Source organism: Protopterus annectens, chromosome 11.part0, assembly GCF_019279795.1.
Source record: "Protopterus annectens isolate FY-2018-M chromosome 11.part0, PAN1.0, whole genome shotgun sequence".
Lineage (NCBI taxonomy): Eukaryota > Metazoa > Chordata > Ceratodontiformes > Protopteridae > Protopterus > Protopterus annectens.
In genome coordinates this window covers 659,407,954-659,428,353 of record NC_056745.1, presented here as the reverse complement: position 1 = coordinate 659,428,353, position 20,400 = coordinate 659,407,954, and the positions used below count along the sequence as shown (strand labels likewise).

General features: G+C 38.5%; 1 protein-coding gene across 1 annotated transcript in view; it reads left to right on the top strand.

Moving 5' to 3' along the window:
* Positions 1 to 6,837: 6,837 nt before the first annotated feature.
* Positions 6,838 to 20,400, top strand: part of DNM1L (dynamin 1 like) — a 1,168,830-nt gene continuing 1,155,267 nt past the window's right edge. Inside the window, exon 1 of the mRNA XM_044088102.1 lies at positions 6,838 to 6,914. Coding sequence (XP_043944037.1) covers positions 6,906 to 6,914 — 9 coding nt within the window. The 5' untranslated portion in view covers positions 6,838 to 6,905. The remainder of the gene's footprint in view (positions 6,915 to 20,400) is intronic.

The following is a 20,400-nucleotide window of genomic DNA, read 5'->3' as shown; positions in this document are numbered from 1 at the left end:
AAAAGAAATGAAACAATTGTGATCTGAACTCTGAGTATACACTGCGTGGCTGTTTTAGAGTACAAAACACTTTTAGAGTTCACTGTACATAAGGTACAGGAATTCGCTCTACCCACACCACTACAAGCCAATTAGTATGTGAAGTAGATCTCACCACTGCCAGAACTTGTGACGACTGTTCCCCGGCCCAGCAATCAAGGAGACTCCATCCTCACCACTAGCACCAGGGAGGTCATTTCATAGAAGAGAAAAGGATAATTAATACACACAGTAAAGTACAATTTCCCTTAAGTGCACACAGAGATCACAGTCAGTCTGTGGCTGGTTGCTCCCTTGCTCACCAGGTCCCCAATAAGACTCCCCACTGGCGCAGCTATATGGACCAGGTCTCAGCTTAGCTGGGCAAGCTAAAACCTCCAGTACCCTCTCTGTCCAACCAGTACTTCGTGTCCCTGCCCAAGTAGCTGACACAACACACACACACTTTGAGATAAGTATTTGTATAACTTCGCAGACACTCCTGGGAAAGGCCGACACAGATTCTCCAGCTGTACCCCTTTACCCAGACTATACAGTAGTAATTACTGCCACCACCCATCTAATAATATCAGCTACTAAAAGGCCCTTAAAAGTGTGTCCAATAATTACTTTGCAATATTATAATCCAATGGTAGTTACTTTAGAGTGGCCTATTACAATAACCTCTATAAATATGCAATGTACTCTAGAGCTTATCTCTACACAGCCACAGGTAGAAGGTTTAAAAATATTTAAAAATAAATAATTAAAACACAAGACAAAACTGCTACACCACTGAGATATCAGAGTTCAGAGATCACACAGAAACTTAAAATAATACAGTAGGACAAGTCTGATTTCAAAGAAAAATACCTAATTAATCTTTACTAGCTTTAACTATTCTTACAAGAAATCACAGTGCTAAAAAACAGAGTGCTGGTAGGTTGGATATCCAAATCAAAATGCTCTCAGTCTCTTGTGAGAAATAGTATTTAAACATTATTAACAAACATGTTTGCTGGGGCCCTCCCCAAATTACATTATTTTTGACACTTAGGTTTTCCCAGGCAAACAAACTGCATTATTTAGCAATCCAACACCTGCACAGAAACTTACAACAATAGAAGATATTTCACATGTATATTCTAACAGAAACTAGAGCAATAAAGCACCTTCCACATTTTAATTTCTGATCATAAACTTTAGCCTTAAAACAATGGGCATGAAACCTTCATCCAGCCGCACTGGAGCCAAATTGTAAAACATTAAAGAGATTCATAAGATTTTGTCAGCTTAAAAAGACACATTTGAAATACCTGGCTTGGTTTTCCTTAGCAGATGACAATGTTACAACAATCTTGAAGATCACATTTTACAGTGTTTTCTTACATTTTAAAACACAAGCCTGTATTTTACATTTATTTATACAGTTGATAGAATTATGTATCAATTTCTATATGACTAGGCTGGCAGCCTTCACCCATCTCTCCCCAATCGTCACAACCAATATAGTAGCTTTGGCAACATTGACATTTGGCTAGACACACTTTAGAACACAGCACACATAAATTCCAGTTTACAGTATTACAACAAATAGGAACATTAGACTTGGGCCCTGGGAATTAAAACTTGAAGAACAGGAACTTCTTTGGCAAATTAAAACATATGCACATGCACCACCAGGGCTTAATGAATACTGCTCGATAAAATGTATTTTGAAACTGAAAGCTCTTCAAAGATGAAATTTGGTTGTATAACAACTTTTCTATTAGTTGAACGAATTTATAAATATTTATGAATAAATATTTATCTTTATACATTCATATGAATTTTATATTTCCACTTGTTTGAGCTGTTTAAGTTATCTAGCATTTAACAGTATTTAGATTAACTTATACATATATGAAAATTAAGTAATAAGATAGATGTGTTGTGGTTTTAAAATTGTTGCTGATTTTTTAAAAAAAGCATTTATATTTGTTCACATATCCATTTTTCCTTGTATAACACTGGCTCTTTAAATTTCTTAAGTTATGTTAATTGGTTTTATAATTAATTATCTCATCTTAATTGATAGTTTAATTTTAACTGAGGACTCTTGGGGTTTCTTTGTCTGAAGAAGATCATGTGTTTTCTGAACGAAAGCGTAGTTTAATTTTAACTGAGGACTCTTGGGGTTTCTTTGTCTGAAAAAGTTAATGTATTTTCTGAACGAAAGCGCTAACAATAAACTGGTTGGAATTCTACAGCTTGCTGCCTAGTTTTGTTTTTAGCTGCTTGATGCAAATGTTATTTGACAGTTAAACATCTGTTGTAAATAATATAAACTAGTTACAAACATGGAATTATCAAAATTCCCAGTCCAACAAATAAAGAAACATATCGAACTATCCAACACTACCCTAAAAACTATAAGCTGAATTCTTGGGGAAAAAAATAAAACCTATCATTATGTGCTGTGTAGTAAAATAAATAAATAATTGAACCATTGTAAGTTTAAAAAAAGTAGGTATAAAACAACATTATATCTAAAGAAAAAAGAATTTAAGCAAATGAGCATTAAATCTATAAAATAGTAAGTTATATATTGGAGAAGTGTGTAAACTCTTCATCTCTCTCTCTCTTAATTTTGCCACCTACATCTGCCTCCCTTTTTCCTCTCATTTTCTTGAAGAAAACAAACATACAAAAGTACTAGATTATGAACATCAAAAGTGAATTAAAGTGCTGCTGTCACGAGTAACTATTTTAAAATGTTGTTACACTAATTTGGTACTGAAGGTGGATTATTAATTGTGTTTTATAAACAAATATACAAACGTTTTATTTTGATGAATGGAAGAAACAGGTGTTAAGTACTTCCATTACATATATCGTTTATGAATTTTGTTATTTTCATTTCAGTATATTTTTGTAGATACATTTTTATCACCTTTATATTTCATGTCTCTTCCCCTTTTATTATTCATTTTATTACTCTTCCTCTGTGTTGAAAATTAAGTCTTTAAATCAGTTATAAAATTCTATGAGAAAAGTCTGTGACTGCCACAAAATCAATTTCTTTATTAGCATCATTCTGTGTATGTTAGTACTGAATATTATTACAACTATTGGAACTGTTGAATCATAAAAAAACAAACAAACAAAAAAAAAACAGGAAGTAACAGTTAAAATAAATATTTCATAGTTGGAGTGCATGCAAAAGTAACAATTGCTAAATTATCAAATAAAGTGTGAGTTTGTACAGCTTTCAATACTAAGGGTCTCATTTCAAGAAGTATTTATGTCAATAGAAATCATCTTAACAGTCAACAAAACATAGGTGCATTCACTGGGAAGTAATGAGCAGAAATTGCTTCTGGCAGTTATGATAAATGTTCGGTCAACAAATCATGGATGTAACCTTGATTACTAGATAAATATTTAAAGTAGTTAGTACATAAATGCTTTGTACTTAAAATCATTAGCAAGAATAAAATTGAGACATAAATAAATGTAAGGTGCATATAAAATGACAGCATAGGTTGTAATGAGTTAGTAGTGTAGCAGAAGCATAAGTGACTTCCTGTTAAGGAATTTAAGTGCAGAGATTTCCATTGCAAAGGCTAAAGATCTTGGGAAGGAAAAAAACCCATTAAAGCCCGCTCGTGTTACATGACACAAGGAAAGGAGTGAATAAATTAATGAATAAATTGTAAACTGGAGAAGCTAAATACTAGTTATTTGGCACCAAAAGCGAGTAAAAGTTTCACAAAGCATTTTATACTATAAAAAAAAAAACCTTAGAGAAGCATTCCCCATACCATGAATGTGATTAGAGTTAAACATAAAGCTCAGTCATTACCCCAAATAAACAAGCAATAAAAAGAAAATACACCCACCTAATGTATTTAGAAAATGAGAGTAATATGAAAATAAGCAGTCTATTAAGTATTGTGATATTGTAAAGAAGAAAAAGATTAAGAGAAAGGTTGAATAATATAATTATATTTTAAAAGGAAATGTAAACGTAGGAAAAAAGACAAAACTGTGCATATCAAGTTATAGTTTAGATACCATTCTTAATAGACTGATTATATATAAAAATAAATAAAATGTTATCTTTATGAAGGCAGAGACATTTGAATGACTTAGGGATACTGAGACATTCACTTTGAGATTAAAAAAAAAAGAAAGAAATTAATAGATGAGTATGTCTCAGCATTAAATGTCCTATATAATCCAAAACAAAACGCAAATACCAAGTGAAACGAGTATTTGTTCAGAAAACAGTTATTTCATGACTGAGGGTTTTAAAGCTTTGTTGGAGGAAGGTGAAATAGGATCTGTTTTTTATTTCTTTTTCTTCATATCAGTCCATCTATTTTTATCCGAGGTTCTTTTCAAAGTAGGAGATGACCAGTCCATGTCTTCTTTACGGGTAGAAGGTTATTATTTTTGACAAACATAGAGGCTTCTTATAAGTTATTAAAATTCTTATTACATTAAGTAAATGTATTTTTATCTTTGCTGGGAAGAGTCTTTGCAAGGGGCCAGCAGCTCCATTGTTCTTGAAGAATAATCATTTTCAAATCTGATTTCATTTTGCTTATATTTCAAAGCATCTTTCTTCCACATAGTTTTGAGTATTAGTTCTTTGTGTAAGATAGAAATTTTATAACAATAGATCGGAGCAGAAGTTGAGGAAGAGGGGATAGGTTTGCTTATAGCTCTTTGGGCTGTTTCAATATTTCAATACCATATGAAAGTCCTTCCTGAACATTTAATATTTCAGGAATCCAAGTATTCAGGAAAGAAATTAAGTCCTCACCTTCATTTTCTTTCAGGAAGACCAAAATTCCTTATGTTACATCTCCTTTCTCTATTTTCCAGATAACACCTGGCCTTTAAACAAAATAGATTTTGTTTTAGTAAAAAGTCAGTTTGTGATTCTTCTTTCAGTCTGCCATCCATGGCATTCAAGGCATTCTCAATATCAAGGGTTGTTGTTTCTTTTTGTAACATTTCTTTAAAGACATCAGTTTAAGACAGTTTCCTTTTAGATTTTCTAAGTTCTCCTGGAATCCATCCATTTTCAAACATAGTTTGTGAAGGGTAGATGTTACTAGTTGTATGTCCATTCTCACTGAGGTGTCAGCAAGGGAGTGTTTAGAATTGCTCATTTTTAATCAGCAGTTCAGTCTCAAAGAAAAAGTGACAGGAACATTTGTATAAAACTTCACAAAAATCAGAAAATAAAAAATTCAGAATAGTCATCAGTTAGACTATATACATTTTTTCAATTAATTATTTTCCTGTAATTAAGACTAATTCTACAGAGGTGTAAAAAAAGTGTTGCCTTCACTTAGCCATCTTGGCTCCACCCCCCCCCCAAAAGCTGTCTTTTTTGAGCCTGACTAAATGCATTCAAAGGATTTCTGAATCAGATGGGGCTTTGTAAACCATTTTGTGGCTGTCAAATTCCTGCACATTAGTACTGCTTGTTTCTAAATCTGGACACAAGTCTTTTGGTCAAACTCATTTTTCAGGCTAATTTATGGTAATAACATGTATTTGCTTGTTTATTTTACAGGCAACTGAAATGGACAAATCATGACCTTTTGAAATATTACAGTTACATTCAAAATATAAGGAAAGAAAGAGCCAGATTAAATATCCCGAAATAAAAAGTAACAATAGACATGCATTGAGCATTTTAGTGTAAAATAGAAATTAACTGCAACTGTTCGGTGTACGGTTAGACACTAATTAATCCTAGTCATTGAAAATACAAAAGTAGTTGATCTTGTAAATATTAGAGACTGAATTAATCCAACAAAACAGCAGCATTTAGCCTTCCCTTAAGTAGATTTTAATTCGGATGATAAAGGTAGACAATTTGCTTAGTTGCCATACTTCATTTAAGTCATGCTAAGACATAATTTAGTACCCTAGTTTCAGATGTATCAAAAAGTTAAATTGACTGTCTTTGCAATGTACTTGCTGTTGCAAGAAAATCCATAAGTAAAAGTTTGAAGAAGCCAGATTCTACTCATTTTTAGATTTTATTAACTTGATATATTCATTGGTTAAAAAATAATACAATGAGCTTGATATTTAAAGTTGACATTATTATTTATAAATGCTGTCCTAAATTAGGACTTCCATTTTAAAAATATGAAATTGGCATTTGAGAAATTAGTGACTTCATGTTAAACTAACACTATAAAGAAGACAGTCTTTGTTTAAATAGTACATTTTAGAATGCATATTATTATTTTGTAAAGGTAATTATTTTTGTAGAGTAGCTTGTGTTTTGTTTTCCTTGTATCGACATGTTGCAATATATTTATTAGATTCATACTTGATTTTAAATTGAGGTTTTAAATAATAGTATGAGTGAAATTTATTATTTTAATACTTGTTCTGTATTTAAGGTACATATTCAGTACTGTAATTATAACTTAAAAGGATGAAAACAAAGTTTGTAAGACCTTTAGAAGTAACCACCTTCTTATGTCACTTTGGATACTTTATTATAATATTATTCAAAGCTGCAGATTAATTCTCTGGATGTGTTACTGTGTTAAATGAAAAGTAAAGCAAGTTTATCACAAATATGTACAGGTAATGTCTCACCATGGAATAGCATTTTTTTCTACGTTAAGTGTTACCCTTTCCAAGTTGAAGACAACTAATATCCTGGAACGGATAGGCAAAATTACTCTGTTATGGAACAGTGTAGAGGAGTCTGCGAGTTGCACAAATAGATCATTTTTCTTTGTATTCAAAATGACTGTAATTTCTACAGAATTGTATTTTTATTTTAGGGAGTCAGTCCAGAACCCATTCATCTGAAGATCTTCTCACCACACGTTGTCAACCTGACTCTTGTTGATCTTCCAGGAATGACAAAGGTAAATGATATATATATATATATATATATATATATATATATATATATATATATATATATGGTAATGAAAACAAAATATTTCCATGTTTTTGACTGTTGAATGATTTTACATCTAAGATTGCTCTAAATTTTATGAGTAGCATATGATTGTAATATTTTATATGAAGTGAATTTTGTTACTTTATGGATGTAGAACTTCTCTTTACATATCTTGCCATAGCTGAAATGCATGTAGAACTTCTCTTTACATCTCTTGTCATAGCTCCTTGCACTGGAAGATGCTGATATCTGTGCGGTCACGGAAACTTGGTTCAGGGCTGCAGAGTGCACCCCTGCCTTACCAGGCTGTACCTCATTCCATACATTCCGACCCCAAAATGAGGTTCGAAAGATTAAGTGTGGTGGAGTCTCTATCTTCGTCAAGGACAGGCACACTTCCAGACTGGTTTGCTAGCATGACGCACGGGAACTACTGCAGATACAACTGACAGTTGGCAAGACACCCATCCAAGTTATAGCTAGCTATAGACCCCCCTGCATGACTCAGGACACCCACTTCTCTCACCTGGATGTATTAGATTCCATCAAGGTACCCCCTTACACCTTGATCCTTGGTGACTTCAACTACCGCACCATAGACTGGGTGAACTATTCTTGCACTAATGCACTGTCTCAATGATTCCTCGACTTCATCAGTTCTAACGCACTAGACCAGCTCGTCACATCCCCCACAAGGGGAGATGACATTCTGGACTTGGTTTTCACCAACATGGCTGACCGCTGTACCACTCCCATAGTATATCCTTCCCTGGTTAGATCAGATCATCAGACTATCTCATTCAAAGTTTCTATCCCACCCAACCCATCCCCCCCAGCTGAAATCAAGATAAAAAAAACTCAAAAGCTAACTACACCCTCCTAAGGGAGGGTATCTATAGCTTCACACCACCAGCCCCCCCAGAGGGTGCAGACAGCTATGCTGAACAGTACGCCAGTGCAGTTTACAAGCATCTGTACAACTGCATGGACTCAGCCATACCCAACAGAACTAAAACCTGCTCTTCAAGGAAATACAAACCTGTTTGGTGGACATCCTCTATCAACAGATTCCAATTGGGAATTGAAACTAGCCTGTATAACAAAGGGAAACCATAAAGTCTTCCTCAGTTACATCAGGAACCTCCATGGAAAAGCCCAGGTTTGTTCCAAATCCGTACTTAACAGTATCACATACACTGATCCTGTTGTTTTAGCCAACCTGCTAGTAGATACGTTCAGCACAAACTTCACCCCCATGTCCCCCCAAAGGCCCTTTCAACATCCCTGATACTTGTCCTACACCTCACATCTCCATATATCAAGAGTTACATGCCCTTTCCAAAGCAAAAAACACAGCTTCCATGGGACCTGATAGTATCCCAGGATGTATTCTGCACCATCTCCATCAAGAACTGGCTTTGCCATTCAGCACCCTATTCAACTGCAGCCTAAGTACTGGCTTCATTCCAGCAGACTGGAGAGCCTCCATTGTCATCCCCTTGCACAAAGGTGGTGCAACTACTGACCTTGGAAATTATCACCCCATTAACTTGACAAGTCTGATCTGTAAAGCCATGGAGTGTATTATTATGGATGTCATAAACAAGGATATAGGCAATTTCCAAGCACTTGACCCCACCCAGTTCGAATTTGTCAAGGGCAGATCTTGCCTGTTGAACCTGGTCGACCTCTCTGAGACTGTCACCAAGGCCCTGGATGAGGGAAAATCAGTACATACAGCTTTCCTTGACTTGGCCAAGGCCTTTGACACAATCCCCCACTCAGGCATCATCAAAAAGCTAACACAGCTTGGCATAAATCCTTATCTCATCAAGTGGATGGCCAACTGGCTTACCGACGGGACCCTCAAAGTCAAAATAGACACCTCCACTTCTGATACCATACCTGCCACTAGTGGAGTTCCCCAGGGATCTGTTCTGGAATCCCTGCTGTTTGCCATTTATTTCTCGGAGGTGCAGGCAAAGACAAAAAGCCTGTGGCTGACCAAGTTTGTCAACGACTGTAAGTTGGGTGCTGTCATTGACTCCCCAAATGATGTTAACTTACTGCAAGACGGTCTCACAGCAACTAACGACTGGTGCTAAAGTCATGGCCTCAAGCTGAATGCAAAAAAAATGTATCATCATACCATTTGGCAAAAACACAACCCCTACTGATTACCACATCAACAGCAACCCCCTAAGCATAACCTGTGGTGATGAATTCAAACATTGTTTCAATGTGATTGAAGTGATACTTCAGTAATTGTGTTCTTTTTTGGGAGAATGGTTATTTGGCTGTTATAGGAAGTGTTCAGGGCCAGAACTCCTTCTACCTACTTAGCCTTTCAAGTTGTTGGCTGGCAGTCTACAAACATTAGACAAGTATCTCCTACACTTTGGCTCATTTGTAGTTGATCGTTTGTTTTGTGTGTTGCTCATAGCCCAATTGGTTGGTTGCTTCTTTTGCCCCTATATAGTCCTGGTGGCATATTTCCTGTCACCACTAAAGCGATATCTTTGCACTGCTGTTCTCTGGAAATGAAATATGTCTCATCAGTGGGATAATTCTCCCTTGCAGAAGTGATATGCCTGTGGAGGCTTCCAGATGCTACAGGGTTGGAAGCCATCATCTACGTGAGAACAGCTCTTGCATTGTTGTGCAGAGACAGGGTGGACATTTATACCTCTGGCATTGGAATGCCAAGATTATGATGCCTCCTCAGTTATAAGGAGTATACATTGTCTAGCCCATTATCTTTTTTTATGCCTAGTTTATTGCCAGATTGTAGCCCATCAGTCTCCTAAGTTGCTCAGTTTCCTGCTGCCCCTCCTCACTGGCCTGCTGAACATTGATTTATACCTACAACAAACATGTTGTCAGTGGCATCACTGCAGACTATAATGAATTCGTCCCTTCATGTTGTAAGAACCTTATGTAGGTGAGAAACATCTAAGCAGGCCTGGTCTGTTGTCCACGTTAATAATGCCACGCTATCATTATATGTCTTAGGGATGGCTACATCTGCTGACAGAGTGGCCAGGCATCCTGTGCTACTGGGTTTGATGGTTGTCATGGGTATGAGTAAGCCAACCTACAAGTGTGAGGGAAGACAATGGAAGAGAAAGTGATAGTGGGTGACATCTCCTTTCTTGCAGGGTATAACTAGTGTAGGCTTTGTTGGCACTAAAACAACCTGTATTGACATCCAGTTAGAATGTGAAGAGGGTGGCTGTTTCCTGATGCTTTGGAGTACCTGAATTTACACATCAATATAACTGACTGCAGGCTCCCATTCAGAAAAATCAAAGGCATAAAGAAATAACCTGGTACCCCACATAAGATGGCTTCTAGATCTCTACTGTTCATATTTGTGGCTTGTTCCTTCCTCTGCTTTGACTTAACTGTTTATATTTGCAACAGTGTATTGATACCTTCCCACCTAGTGATTTGAAAGATCAGTTTGACAGAATGTGTGAGTGAGGCATGTTCCAGAATTGGTTCTACTGTTATTCATATCCTTGGCTTGGATTATTTTTGCTGCTGTTCTCCTTCCATTTAAGATTTCTGAGGGAAGCAGAATGAAAAAAAAAAGCGACAGCAGATCTCTCCGTCTAAACGTCTTCAGGTTCTGATTACAGCCAACTTTCTCAAACAGAAATGTTTCTTGAAGCTTCATCTCTGTCGAATTCCCCATTTTCTAGACGTGCTGCGGATTCTACTTTATTGTTATTTTTATTTGTTATTTTGGTAATAGTACTGAACAATTTCAGTTCATTTTCAGCCAGAACCTTGTTACTGTAAAGGTAAAACAGGCTCTCTAAGCTTTCAGAGCATGAACTGAATATGTTGCCTTAGGTGCAGGGTTTTGCATACAAAGCCAACATTTAAATGTTTAAGTAAAGATGGAGGTCTGTAAATTTTGTATTGAAATAATTGCATTTAAAGTAAATCTGTTTTTACTGGTAGAAGTATGTTATTTCAAAATGCTAAAATTTGTAGCATTCGGCCTGTATATATATGAATATTAAAATGTCGGATTGTACGATTCATCTCTTTATAGTCTCCCTACATGTATTAATAGATTTGAAAGCATAAATAGACACATGTATTAGAATATATAGGTGGTGGAGTGTAGCAAGTGCAGGCTCATTGGTTAAGTAAGTATGATCTTTTGGCATCTCTGAAGTGTGGTAAAGACAGTTTTTAGTAATATTTGATAAAATGAAGTCCCACTGTTTGGGGCCAGATATCGAAAAGGCAATAAATATTTACTTATTTATTTATCTATCTGTTTATTTGTGAATTGACATTTGTTTACCAGGAAAGTCCACCTGGGTTCAGAGTACCCATTTCAGCAGTGGCCTGGGGAAAAAGTCTCCAAATAAGCAGGTTTCATAGTAAACAGTAAAAATATTAACTTATTAAACAATGCTACAGATCACGTAATACATTTTTAGGAAAGATGGTTCCATTATTAAAGGGTATATTAAAGGTCCAGAGAGAAAAGTTCCAAATCAACATTTTGCATAATAAAAGAAAAAAATATTAAAGCATTCAGTTTGTGTTGTATATCGCATAATGGATTTTAGATAAGAATAGTTACATTACTAAAGAATATAAGAAAAATGTATAATAGACAGTAGGGGATATACATTTACCCATAACTTAGTACCAGTTACACTATTTAAGAACAAGAAAATAAATGAACGATAAGTATGATATAAAGTGTATAGTAGTAGTTCATTTTTAGATAAGTTTAGCAGAATATAGATGTTACAAATAAAGTGTACAGAAAAGGTAACCTATGATTTAGGTTATACATTCCATTAGTGTGTGTTTAACGACTAATGGCTTAGAGTTTGCGCTGGTATTTATCAGCAGACTGTGCCATGTTTTAGCTACTGTATAAGAGTACTGGCTTTGTCCTGCTGATTTTTTAGGTTTAGACACAGAGACAAGTTGCTTGTCCTATGATCTAAGAGATTTTTAAGTAGGTAGCACTGGAGGGTGGATTTGAGTGCTGGACAGGCAGTAAGTTTATATGATTTTGTGGGCGATAATAAATTGTAAAAAGCTAAGATGGTAAGGAGGTTAAGCCATTTAAGAAAGTTTAGGACAGTACAATGAGGGGTATAGTAAGTTGAACTGGTTGCAAATTTAGCAATTTTATAACATGATTCAATATTTACAAAAACGAAAAAGTGGTTTTGCGGTTTGTTATGATTCAGTCTTTATTTTTAGTGAGATATTGACATTACTGAGAATAGGAGTATTGAGGGTAAGAGGTAAACTACTTGCCTCTTACCCTCACTACGTTATGGAGCTCCTATTCTCACTAATCTCAATATCTCACTAAAAACAAAGCTTGAATCTGTTACATTAACATAGTGGCCAAGGTAGTTTTGGTCGATGCATTTAGAAAGTATTTATGTTTTTTGAATGTCTTCAAATCTTTTGGATTTCTAATACGATGACAGGAATGGACCTTATTCCTAAGACAAAGTATGATTAAAGTTCATGAAATTAGTATTGTTTCAATCTTTGATGTCAGCCAGAAGTGCTCTTCGCAGCACCAGCAATGTGCCCAGTAATGACTCCTCCTGCAGTTCTTATGGAGTTACATGTATTGATAGCATATCTAAATATGATTGTAGATTCTTTTTTATAAGACCCATTGTTCCTACTATTGGAACTGTCTGCGTGTCTTTCTTCCACATTGCTCTCATTTCTGCCTGCAAATCCTGATATTTTATGACTTTGTGCGTCTCTGTACATAAGACACTAGTCACTGAGTGTAGTGATTTCAATGATCAGTGCTACTTTTGTCTTCTTTTCATGGACCACCATAGCTGGTTTTCTCGCATCTGTCTTTTGAACTGTTGGTAATGGGTGATCCCATGTGATGTACACTTCATCAGTTTCTGTGATGCTTTGTGGCTCATGTTTCCATGTTTTTTCAGCTACTTCAGTATTATAATGTTTGCACAATCCCCAGTGCAACAGTCTTGGCAACTTTAGACCTTTCAGTATACAGTCTTTTTGCCAATAGTATGTCACAACCAGCAGCAAGGTGTTCAACTGTTTCCAATTTTGTTTTACAAAACCTACATTTAGGTTCATAGGTAGGTACTAGGCATTTATAAGCCTAGCTAGAATGTGTTGGCTTTCGCCGCCCCCTTAGATTAGTTCCCTGTGCCTCTGTCCAGCAGAGTCACTGAAGTGATCCCCGGGGTAAACTTTCTGTTTTCCATCCACTCGTCAAAGCTTCTCTTGAAGAGTGTTAGCGAGGAGCTCTGCCTAATGTAGATTGGAATCTTGTTCCAAAGCATGGGAAGTCTCTGGGACAGGAATCTATCCCTCCAGCATGTCCTGTTTATTGTTGTGGTGAGGTTTAGATCCCTAGAGCGTGTGGCTCGAGGGGATAAGCTTATCTTTGGGTGGAGCATGTCCATCAGTTCTGGGTTGGACATGGCCTTGTATGTCAGGCAGAGATCACCTCTGAGTAGGCGATATGCAACTGAGTACAGCTGGAGTTTCTTCAGTTGAGCTGCATAGGGCATCTGTTTAAGGCCAGTGATCCTCTTGGTGAGGTACTTCTGTGATCTTTCCAGCTGTTGCAGGTGTCTTGTAAGATACATCCCAAATGGGGCGTTGCACTCTATGATGGGTCTGATGAGCGATGAGTAGAGGGGCACAATGATCTTTTTTGATCTGGATGCAAACCCTTTTGTGATAAGGTGGGCCACATAGAAGGATTTTCTAACCACTTTGGCAATGTGATTATCAAAGGAGAGATTACGATCTACTTGGGTCTCCAGATCCCTTATTATGTCTTCCGTATTTAGGGGACTACCACCTATGTGGTAGTTTGTGGGTACTTTGTTTTTTCCAAAGGGGATGACTATGCACTTTTAGGCATTTAGCTTGAAGCCATGATTTTGACACCAGGTATCCGTCTCAGTGAGACCCTGTTGGAGGATGTCTGTGTCAGCCAGAGAGTCAATTATAGCCCCTAGTTTGCAGTCATCTGTGAACTTGGTCAGCCATAGTCCTCCTGTGCTTGCCTGTACCTCTGAGAAGTATATGCCGAACAGGAGGGGCCCTAGGACTGAGCCCTGGGGAACACCACTTGTAACCGGTTTAGAGTCAGACCTAGCTCCCGCAACTCTTATCATGTGGGTTCTGTCCATGAGCCAGTTGGCAACCCAACTTGTGACCTAGGGGTTTATGTTCAGGCTGGTGAGCTTGTCTATAATACCAGAATGGGGAATGGTGTTGAAGGCCTTTGCGAGGTCTAGGTAGGCTGTGTGTACCACCTTTCCCTCGTCTATAGCCTTGGTAACTGTCTTAAAGAAGTCCACCAGGTTTAGGAGGCATGATCTGCCCTTAACAAAGCTGAACTGGGTAGGGCCCAGTGTTTGGAGGTTCCCAATGTCTCTGTTAATGAGTTCCATGATGAGGCACTCCATAGCCTTGCAGACCAAGCTAGTCAGGCTTATAGGGTGACAGTTCCCGGAGTCTGTTGTGGCTCCACCTTTGTGGAACGGAATAACCATTGCTGTGCGTCACTCTATGGGTACGTAACCTGTGGAGAGGCTGAGTTTGAACAGTGTGTTTAGGTGAGGGGTTAGTTCATCTTTGAGCTCGTGTAGGACGCAGCCTGGGATTTGTCTGTTTCTCCCACATGTTCAATGGACTTTGTAAACCAACGTGTATGTAGTCCACTATCTTCAGCCGCCAATATTAACCTTTCATTCTTTGGTTTGAATTCACCTCTCTTTAACCATTCCTCCATTTGATCCTGATCAACATGAGGTTGCTCCAGGAGTTTTCTGTACTTGCATCTATATTTATGCATTTTCCACATTTCTTACCTTCTCATCTGATCCTTCACCTAATATTCTTTCTTTTGTTTTTTTGACACATTCAGTTGCTGCCTGATTTTTCTCTCTTTCTGGTTTGATTTCCATTCCTGCTTGACATCGATATGCTTCTGCTAGACTAAGAATGGAAGTAATCTTAGATTTATTCTACTTATGTTTCAAAACTTTCACTTGATTTGGGTATTGTAAGGTCAGTAGATGTGTGTACAGTCCCACCACTGCAGATCTGTACATGTAATCAATTTCAAGGAGGCCCATATCTCCTTCAGAACAGGAAATATATAGACTTGGTATGCACTGATTTGTGTAAATCATTTGATGAGAATGAAGCATCCTCCTTGTTTTCCTGTCCAACACCTTTTGTGGCCAGTCAGTCATTCCAAAACTGTAAATTAGGACAGGAAGAGCAAACTGGTTTATAGCTGGAACTTTTTTCCTAGACGTCAATGCTGTTTTCAGGATTAATTTAAGTCTTACAAAATATTCCTTGCTGAGTTTTATTTGCATTTGTTCATGTTTTATTGTTGATCCTTCATCAATTCCCAAATATTTATACCCACCCTCTTGCTCGAGTTCTTTTATATCACATTCTTGTCCCAAACTGATGATCTGATGTTGTCAATCTTCATTCATTTTTGATGAATGGGGGCATTGTTCCAGTCCTCTGACCCGGCTCAGCCATTATACAGCTCGCACCAGCCAAAAAACTCTCAAGCTAAGATTCTACCCCAATGCCCCTGTCTCTGTTACTCTCGCCAGAGGTGTGTCTGATGAGGTGCAGGACAAGGTTGCCTCTCAGCATGCCACCCTGGAGTATATGTTGAACTCGTCCATGCAGCTCATCACTCATGTAGCTGAGGACATGACCAGAGCACCGGGTTCAGGCATAGCTATAAGGTTCCACACCTGAATGCATTTGTGTGACTTCACGGAACCTTTCAAGTCTTCCTTTAACAATGCTCCTATTGACGGATCTTCCTTGTTTGGCCCCAAAATCAGAGACACAATAGCCAGGTGTAAAAGAGATGGAAAGACTCTTTCTGTTGTGGGCATTCATTTTTCTACTCCTCAACAATCCTACTCTAGGAATCAGAGGAGTGGGGAAATGTGGTTCAAAAATTCCCAAGGGCCTTTTCATTACACATGTGGCGAATACTCACCTCTGTGTAGAGGGGGAATTCTGATGGAAGATGCCCTCCCTGTGGCAGAGGTGACAAGGCTCCAGAGACTCCCTCTCTGGATAGCCGTATCAGTGCTCCTGAATGGAGGCCTGATTGAAGATTTTTCACTGCACCAAGACAGCCTGGCTATTGATAAATTTAGATACTAGGGTGCAGCGAATTATCACCAGAGGTTATCACATTCCCTTTACTCTCTTTCCAAACTCCCCAAAAAGAGTCCCTGATGTTCCACCCAATCAGAGGGACCAAGCAGCAGTAGAGGTTCAAAAGCTGCTGGAAAAAAGAGAGTTACCCAAGAAGTCCCACCAGACCAAAGAGGATCCAGATTTTACTCAAGATTCTTTTTAGTGCCAAAAAAGACACGGGACTGGAGACCAGTTTTAGATCTCAACCTTCTGAACAAGTTCATTCAGCATACAAAATTCCGGATGGTCACTGTTCAGTCTATTCTTCCCTTTCTAGAGGAAAACGACTGGCTGTGTTCTATAAACCTTCAGGACACACATTGCATCATAAATATGGACAAATACTCCAGAAGGTTTCTCCGCTTCCAGCTAGGAGCCACTCATTTTCAGTTCAGAGTGCTGCCTTTTGGTCTCACCACAGTCCCCAGGGTGTTCAGCAAATGCATGGCAGTAGTAACAGCTCACTTGAGGCTATGCAGATTCCAAGTGTTTCCATACCTAGACGACTGGCTCCTCACTGCCCCCACCAAGTGTCTACTGCTTCAAGCCACAGACTTCATATTGCAGAAGTCACAGTTGAGTCCAACACAAGATCTAGAATTTTGTAAGAGCACGCCTCAATACAATTATTTGTGTAGCTTCTCTCCCTCTACACAGACTACAAAAATAAGGACACAAGTACAATTCATCATATCCAAAGACAAAGTTCCTGCTGTTCTTGTCCTCCAAGCCCTAGGATCTATGACAGTGACCATAACCTTAGTGCCCCTGGCAAGATTTCATATGAGACTGCTTCAGTGGCTCTTAGCTGCACAGTGGTCAATACTTACACACCCAATGTTTTATTTGATTTTGATAACAAACGGCTGCAAGCAGAATCTATCCTGGTGGGTGAAGTCAGAAGAAAATTTATGGGGCCACACCTTCGCTCCCTCTCCACCCATGGCCATAGTGACCATGGACACTTCCCAGATCGAGTGAGGGGCCATTATCTGGGAAGAGCAGCTCAAGACACTTGGTCCCTCACAAAAAGCCAATCTGCATATCAGTGTCCTGGAACTGAGGGCAGTGCTTCTAGCATTCCAAGCCTTTCAGTCGGTCTTTCCTTCAGGGAGGATTGCAATTCAATCAGACAACATGTCAGTAGTCTGGTACATGAACAAACAAGGCAGAACCAGATCTTATCCCCTGTGCCAGGAAGCTCTCAGGATATGGCAACGGGTGATCTCTTCCAACTTCTTTCTAATAACAATGCATAGCTTGGGAAGGTCCAGCCTGATAGCGGACAAACTGAGCAGACGCATCCTGCTGCCTCATGAGTAGTTTCTCAATCCCAAGGTAACGATAAAATATTTTCGTCGTTGGGGCCGGCCTTGTTGCAACCTCTTTGCCTCCCCAATAAACAACAAATGCAGCTGCTATTTTGCCTTAATTCCTCCGAAGGGGGAGTCCGAAGAGACGCACTCCTCCTCGATTGGCCCCTGGGACTACTTTATGCCATTCCCCCATTCCCCTGTTCTTGAAGTAACCGCAAAGGTTGAGATGCAAAGTGATCCTCATTGCACCCTATTGGCCCCATCAAGCTGGTTCCCCTTCCTTTGGCCTCACCCAATTCGTCCTTGGTTTCTGGACCCATTTCCAGACCTGCTGTCTCACCCGCAGGGATTGGTGCATCCCAACCTTCACAGTCTCAAGGTGATGGCTTGGTATCTCCGATTCCATTAATTGCCAGGCAGAACAGAATACCCACCTCAGTACAAAAAAATCCTTCTGGCTTCTCATAAACTCTCCACCAGGAAACTTTATCTTAGCAAATGGAAGAGATTTTCAATTTGGGCTACTATGAATAATTTAGATCCCTTTTCAGCACCTGTTGACAAGGTCTTTGAATTTCTGGCTTCACTTTTTGATCAAGGAGCTTTCTCTTCCACCATCAAGGTCCAATTAGCAGCCATTTCCAATTTCCACAATGGGTTTGGTGATCATACCTTAATTTCCTACTGTTTATGCAAGGTTTTTGTTAGACGCCTTACGTCTAACACCCTCTTTTAAGGATCCTATAGTTCCATGGGATTTGACACTAGTGTCTTCTGCATGGAGACATGCATGAATGGGCATACCTTCGTTGAAGGTTGTGCATCAGGGCTGGTAACTCGGCACGTAAAAATCAACTACCAATCATTAGCGGACCGGAGTTCCGCTGTGGCGACCCCTTACCGGGAAAAGCCGAAAGACACAACAACTACAGTTTTTAGTTCTCCAGCCCTTTGAGCCAGCAGTTACTTGCGATCTCAATTTCCTGTCACGGAAAGCTTTTTTTTTCTAGTGGCTGCCACTTCTACCAGGAGAGTTTCTGAAATGCTAGCATTATGTGTGAAGAATCCATATATGATTCTTCATATGGATCAGGTTTTGTTGAGAACCAACCCTTCTTTTCTGCCTAAGGTGGCCTCAGAATCTAATATTCATCAGACTATTGATTTGTCTGTCTTCTGTCCCAATTTTTCAAATAAAGGTGTATATATTGCTTGCATTTACTAGATGTCCACAGACAGTTACATTTCTATCTTGACAGAACCAAACAGGCTAGAAAATCAGATCAGTTGTTTGTGTCCTTTTCAGATTCAACTTTGGGGTAAACCTGTCTCGAAAGTTACCTTATCAAAATGGCGTAGGGATTGTGTTACTTTCATTTACAATCATAACAACTGCCTGTGCCTGCTAAAGCACATTCCACCAGATCTATATCCACTTCAGCTGTTTTCCATTCCAATGGATCCATGGAAGAAATATGTGCAGCCGCAACATGGGCTACTCCATACCTTTATCGCTTATTACAAATTGGATATGGTCTCCAGGGGAAGAGCATCTTTTGGCTCTATGGTACTCAGGAATATCCTTCCATAGGGCCACCCAGGACCTAAAGTAGCTAAGGACTCTGTCTCATCCATCAAGAATGAATAAAGATCGACAACATCAGATAAAGAAGTTATATTCTTACCATAACGTTCCATCTGTGTTGTCAATCTTCATTCATTCTTGGCATCCCACCCTCCTGCCCCCTCCTATAGACTTCCGGAGGTTTGGACACTGGTTCTGGGAGTTTTTAGGTTTCACCTTAGACATGGCTTCTGTTATCTTTCTGTACTTGGCTGCAAACTCGATCTGAAATAAGAGCTTGAGAGTTCTTTTTGGCTGGCGTGAGCTGTATAATGGCTGAGCCGGTTCCGAGGATTGGAACCGTGTCCCCATTCATCAAGAATGGATGAAGATCGACAACACAGATGGAACATTATGGTAAGAACATGACTTCTTTTTTACTTGGTGCTGCAGCTTTCCAGCTATAAAGGATGCTTTTGCACATTTATCAAGACCCGATGACATTCTTATATTATCTGAAAAAGTTTTGACTACTTGCAGTGGTGCTTTCAGTTTCCCATCTGATGAGATGTACAGTTTTAAATCATCAACAATAAGAAGTCTTTACACTTTTTTGCTTTCTGGGAGCACAGTTATAGCCATGACCTAATCTGTTAAGCAGACAGCTTAATGGGTTAAGGGCAAGACAAAGGAGCAGAGGTGACAGAGAATGACCTTGGAATATCCCCCTTTGGATTTTTATCCCTGGAAAAATAATTTGTCCTTTATCATGACTTAACTGCAGAGTGGTTTGCCACTGTTTCATGATTGCTGTGATTTAGTTTATCAATGTAGAGTGTATCTTATACATTTTAAGCACTCTTTTATCCACGAATGTAGGATGCTTTTTTGTAGTCAGTCCATGTCATACTTAGATTCTTCCCCTTTTTACAGTTCTCCACTTTGATTTTATGTAACAGCAAATGATCCTTTGTTCCATATGACTTTCTTTTATTACCCTTGTGTTTTGTTGCCATAATTGAGTTTTCTTCTAAATGACTATAAACTCTGGCAGCATCAGTTCCAGTGTTTAGTTTGTATGTCATGGGAAGGCAAGTTATTGGTCTGTGGTTTTTAGGGTAGCTTGCAGGTTCACTCTTAAGTAGGAGCATTGTTTCCCTGTTGTTAGCCTGGTTAGGCTGGTGTCTGTTCGGGGTGTGCATATAAATAGATGTCCTTCTATTCATATGCTGCAGTATTCATCGGTTTACCTTTGCATGTGCATATTGCACACGGGCGACCGTCAAATGTTCGAAAGACAGTTTTCAAGTTCTGAA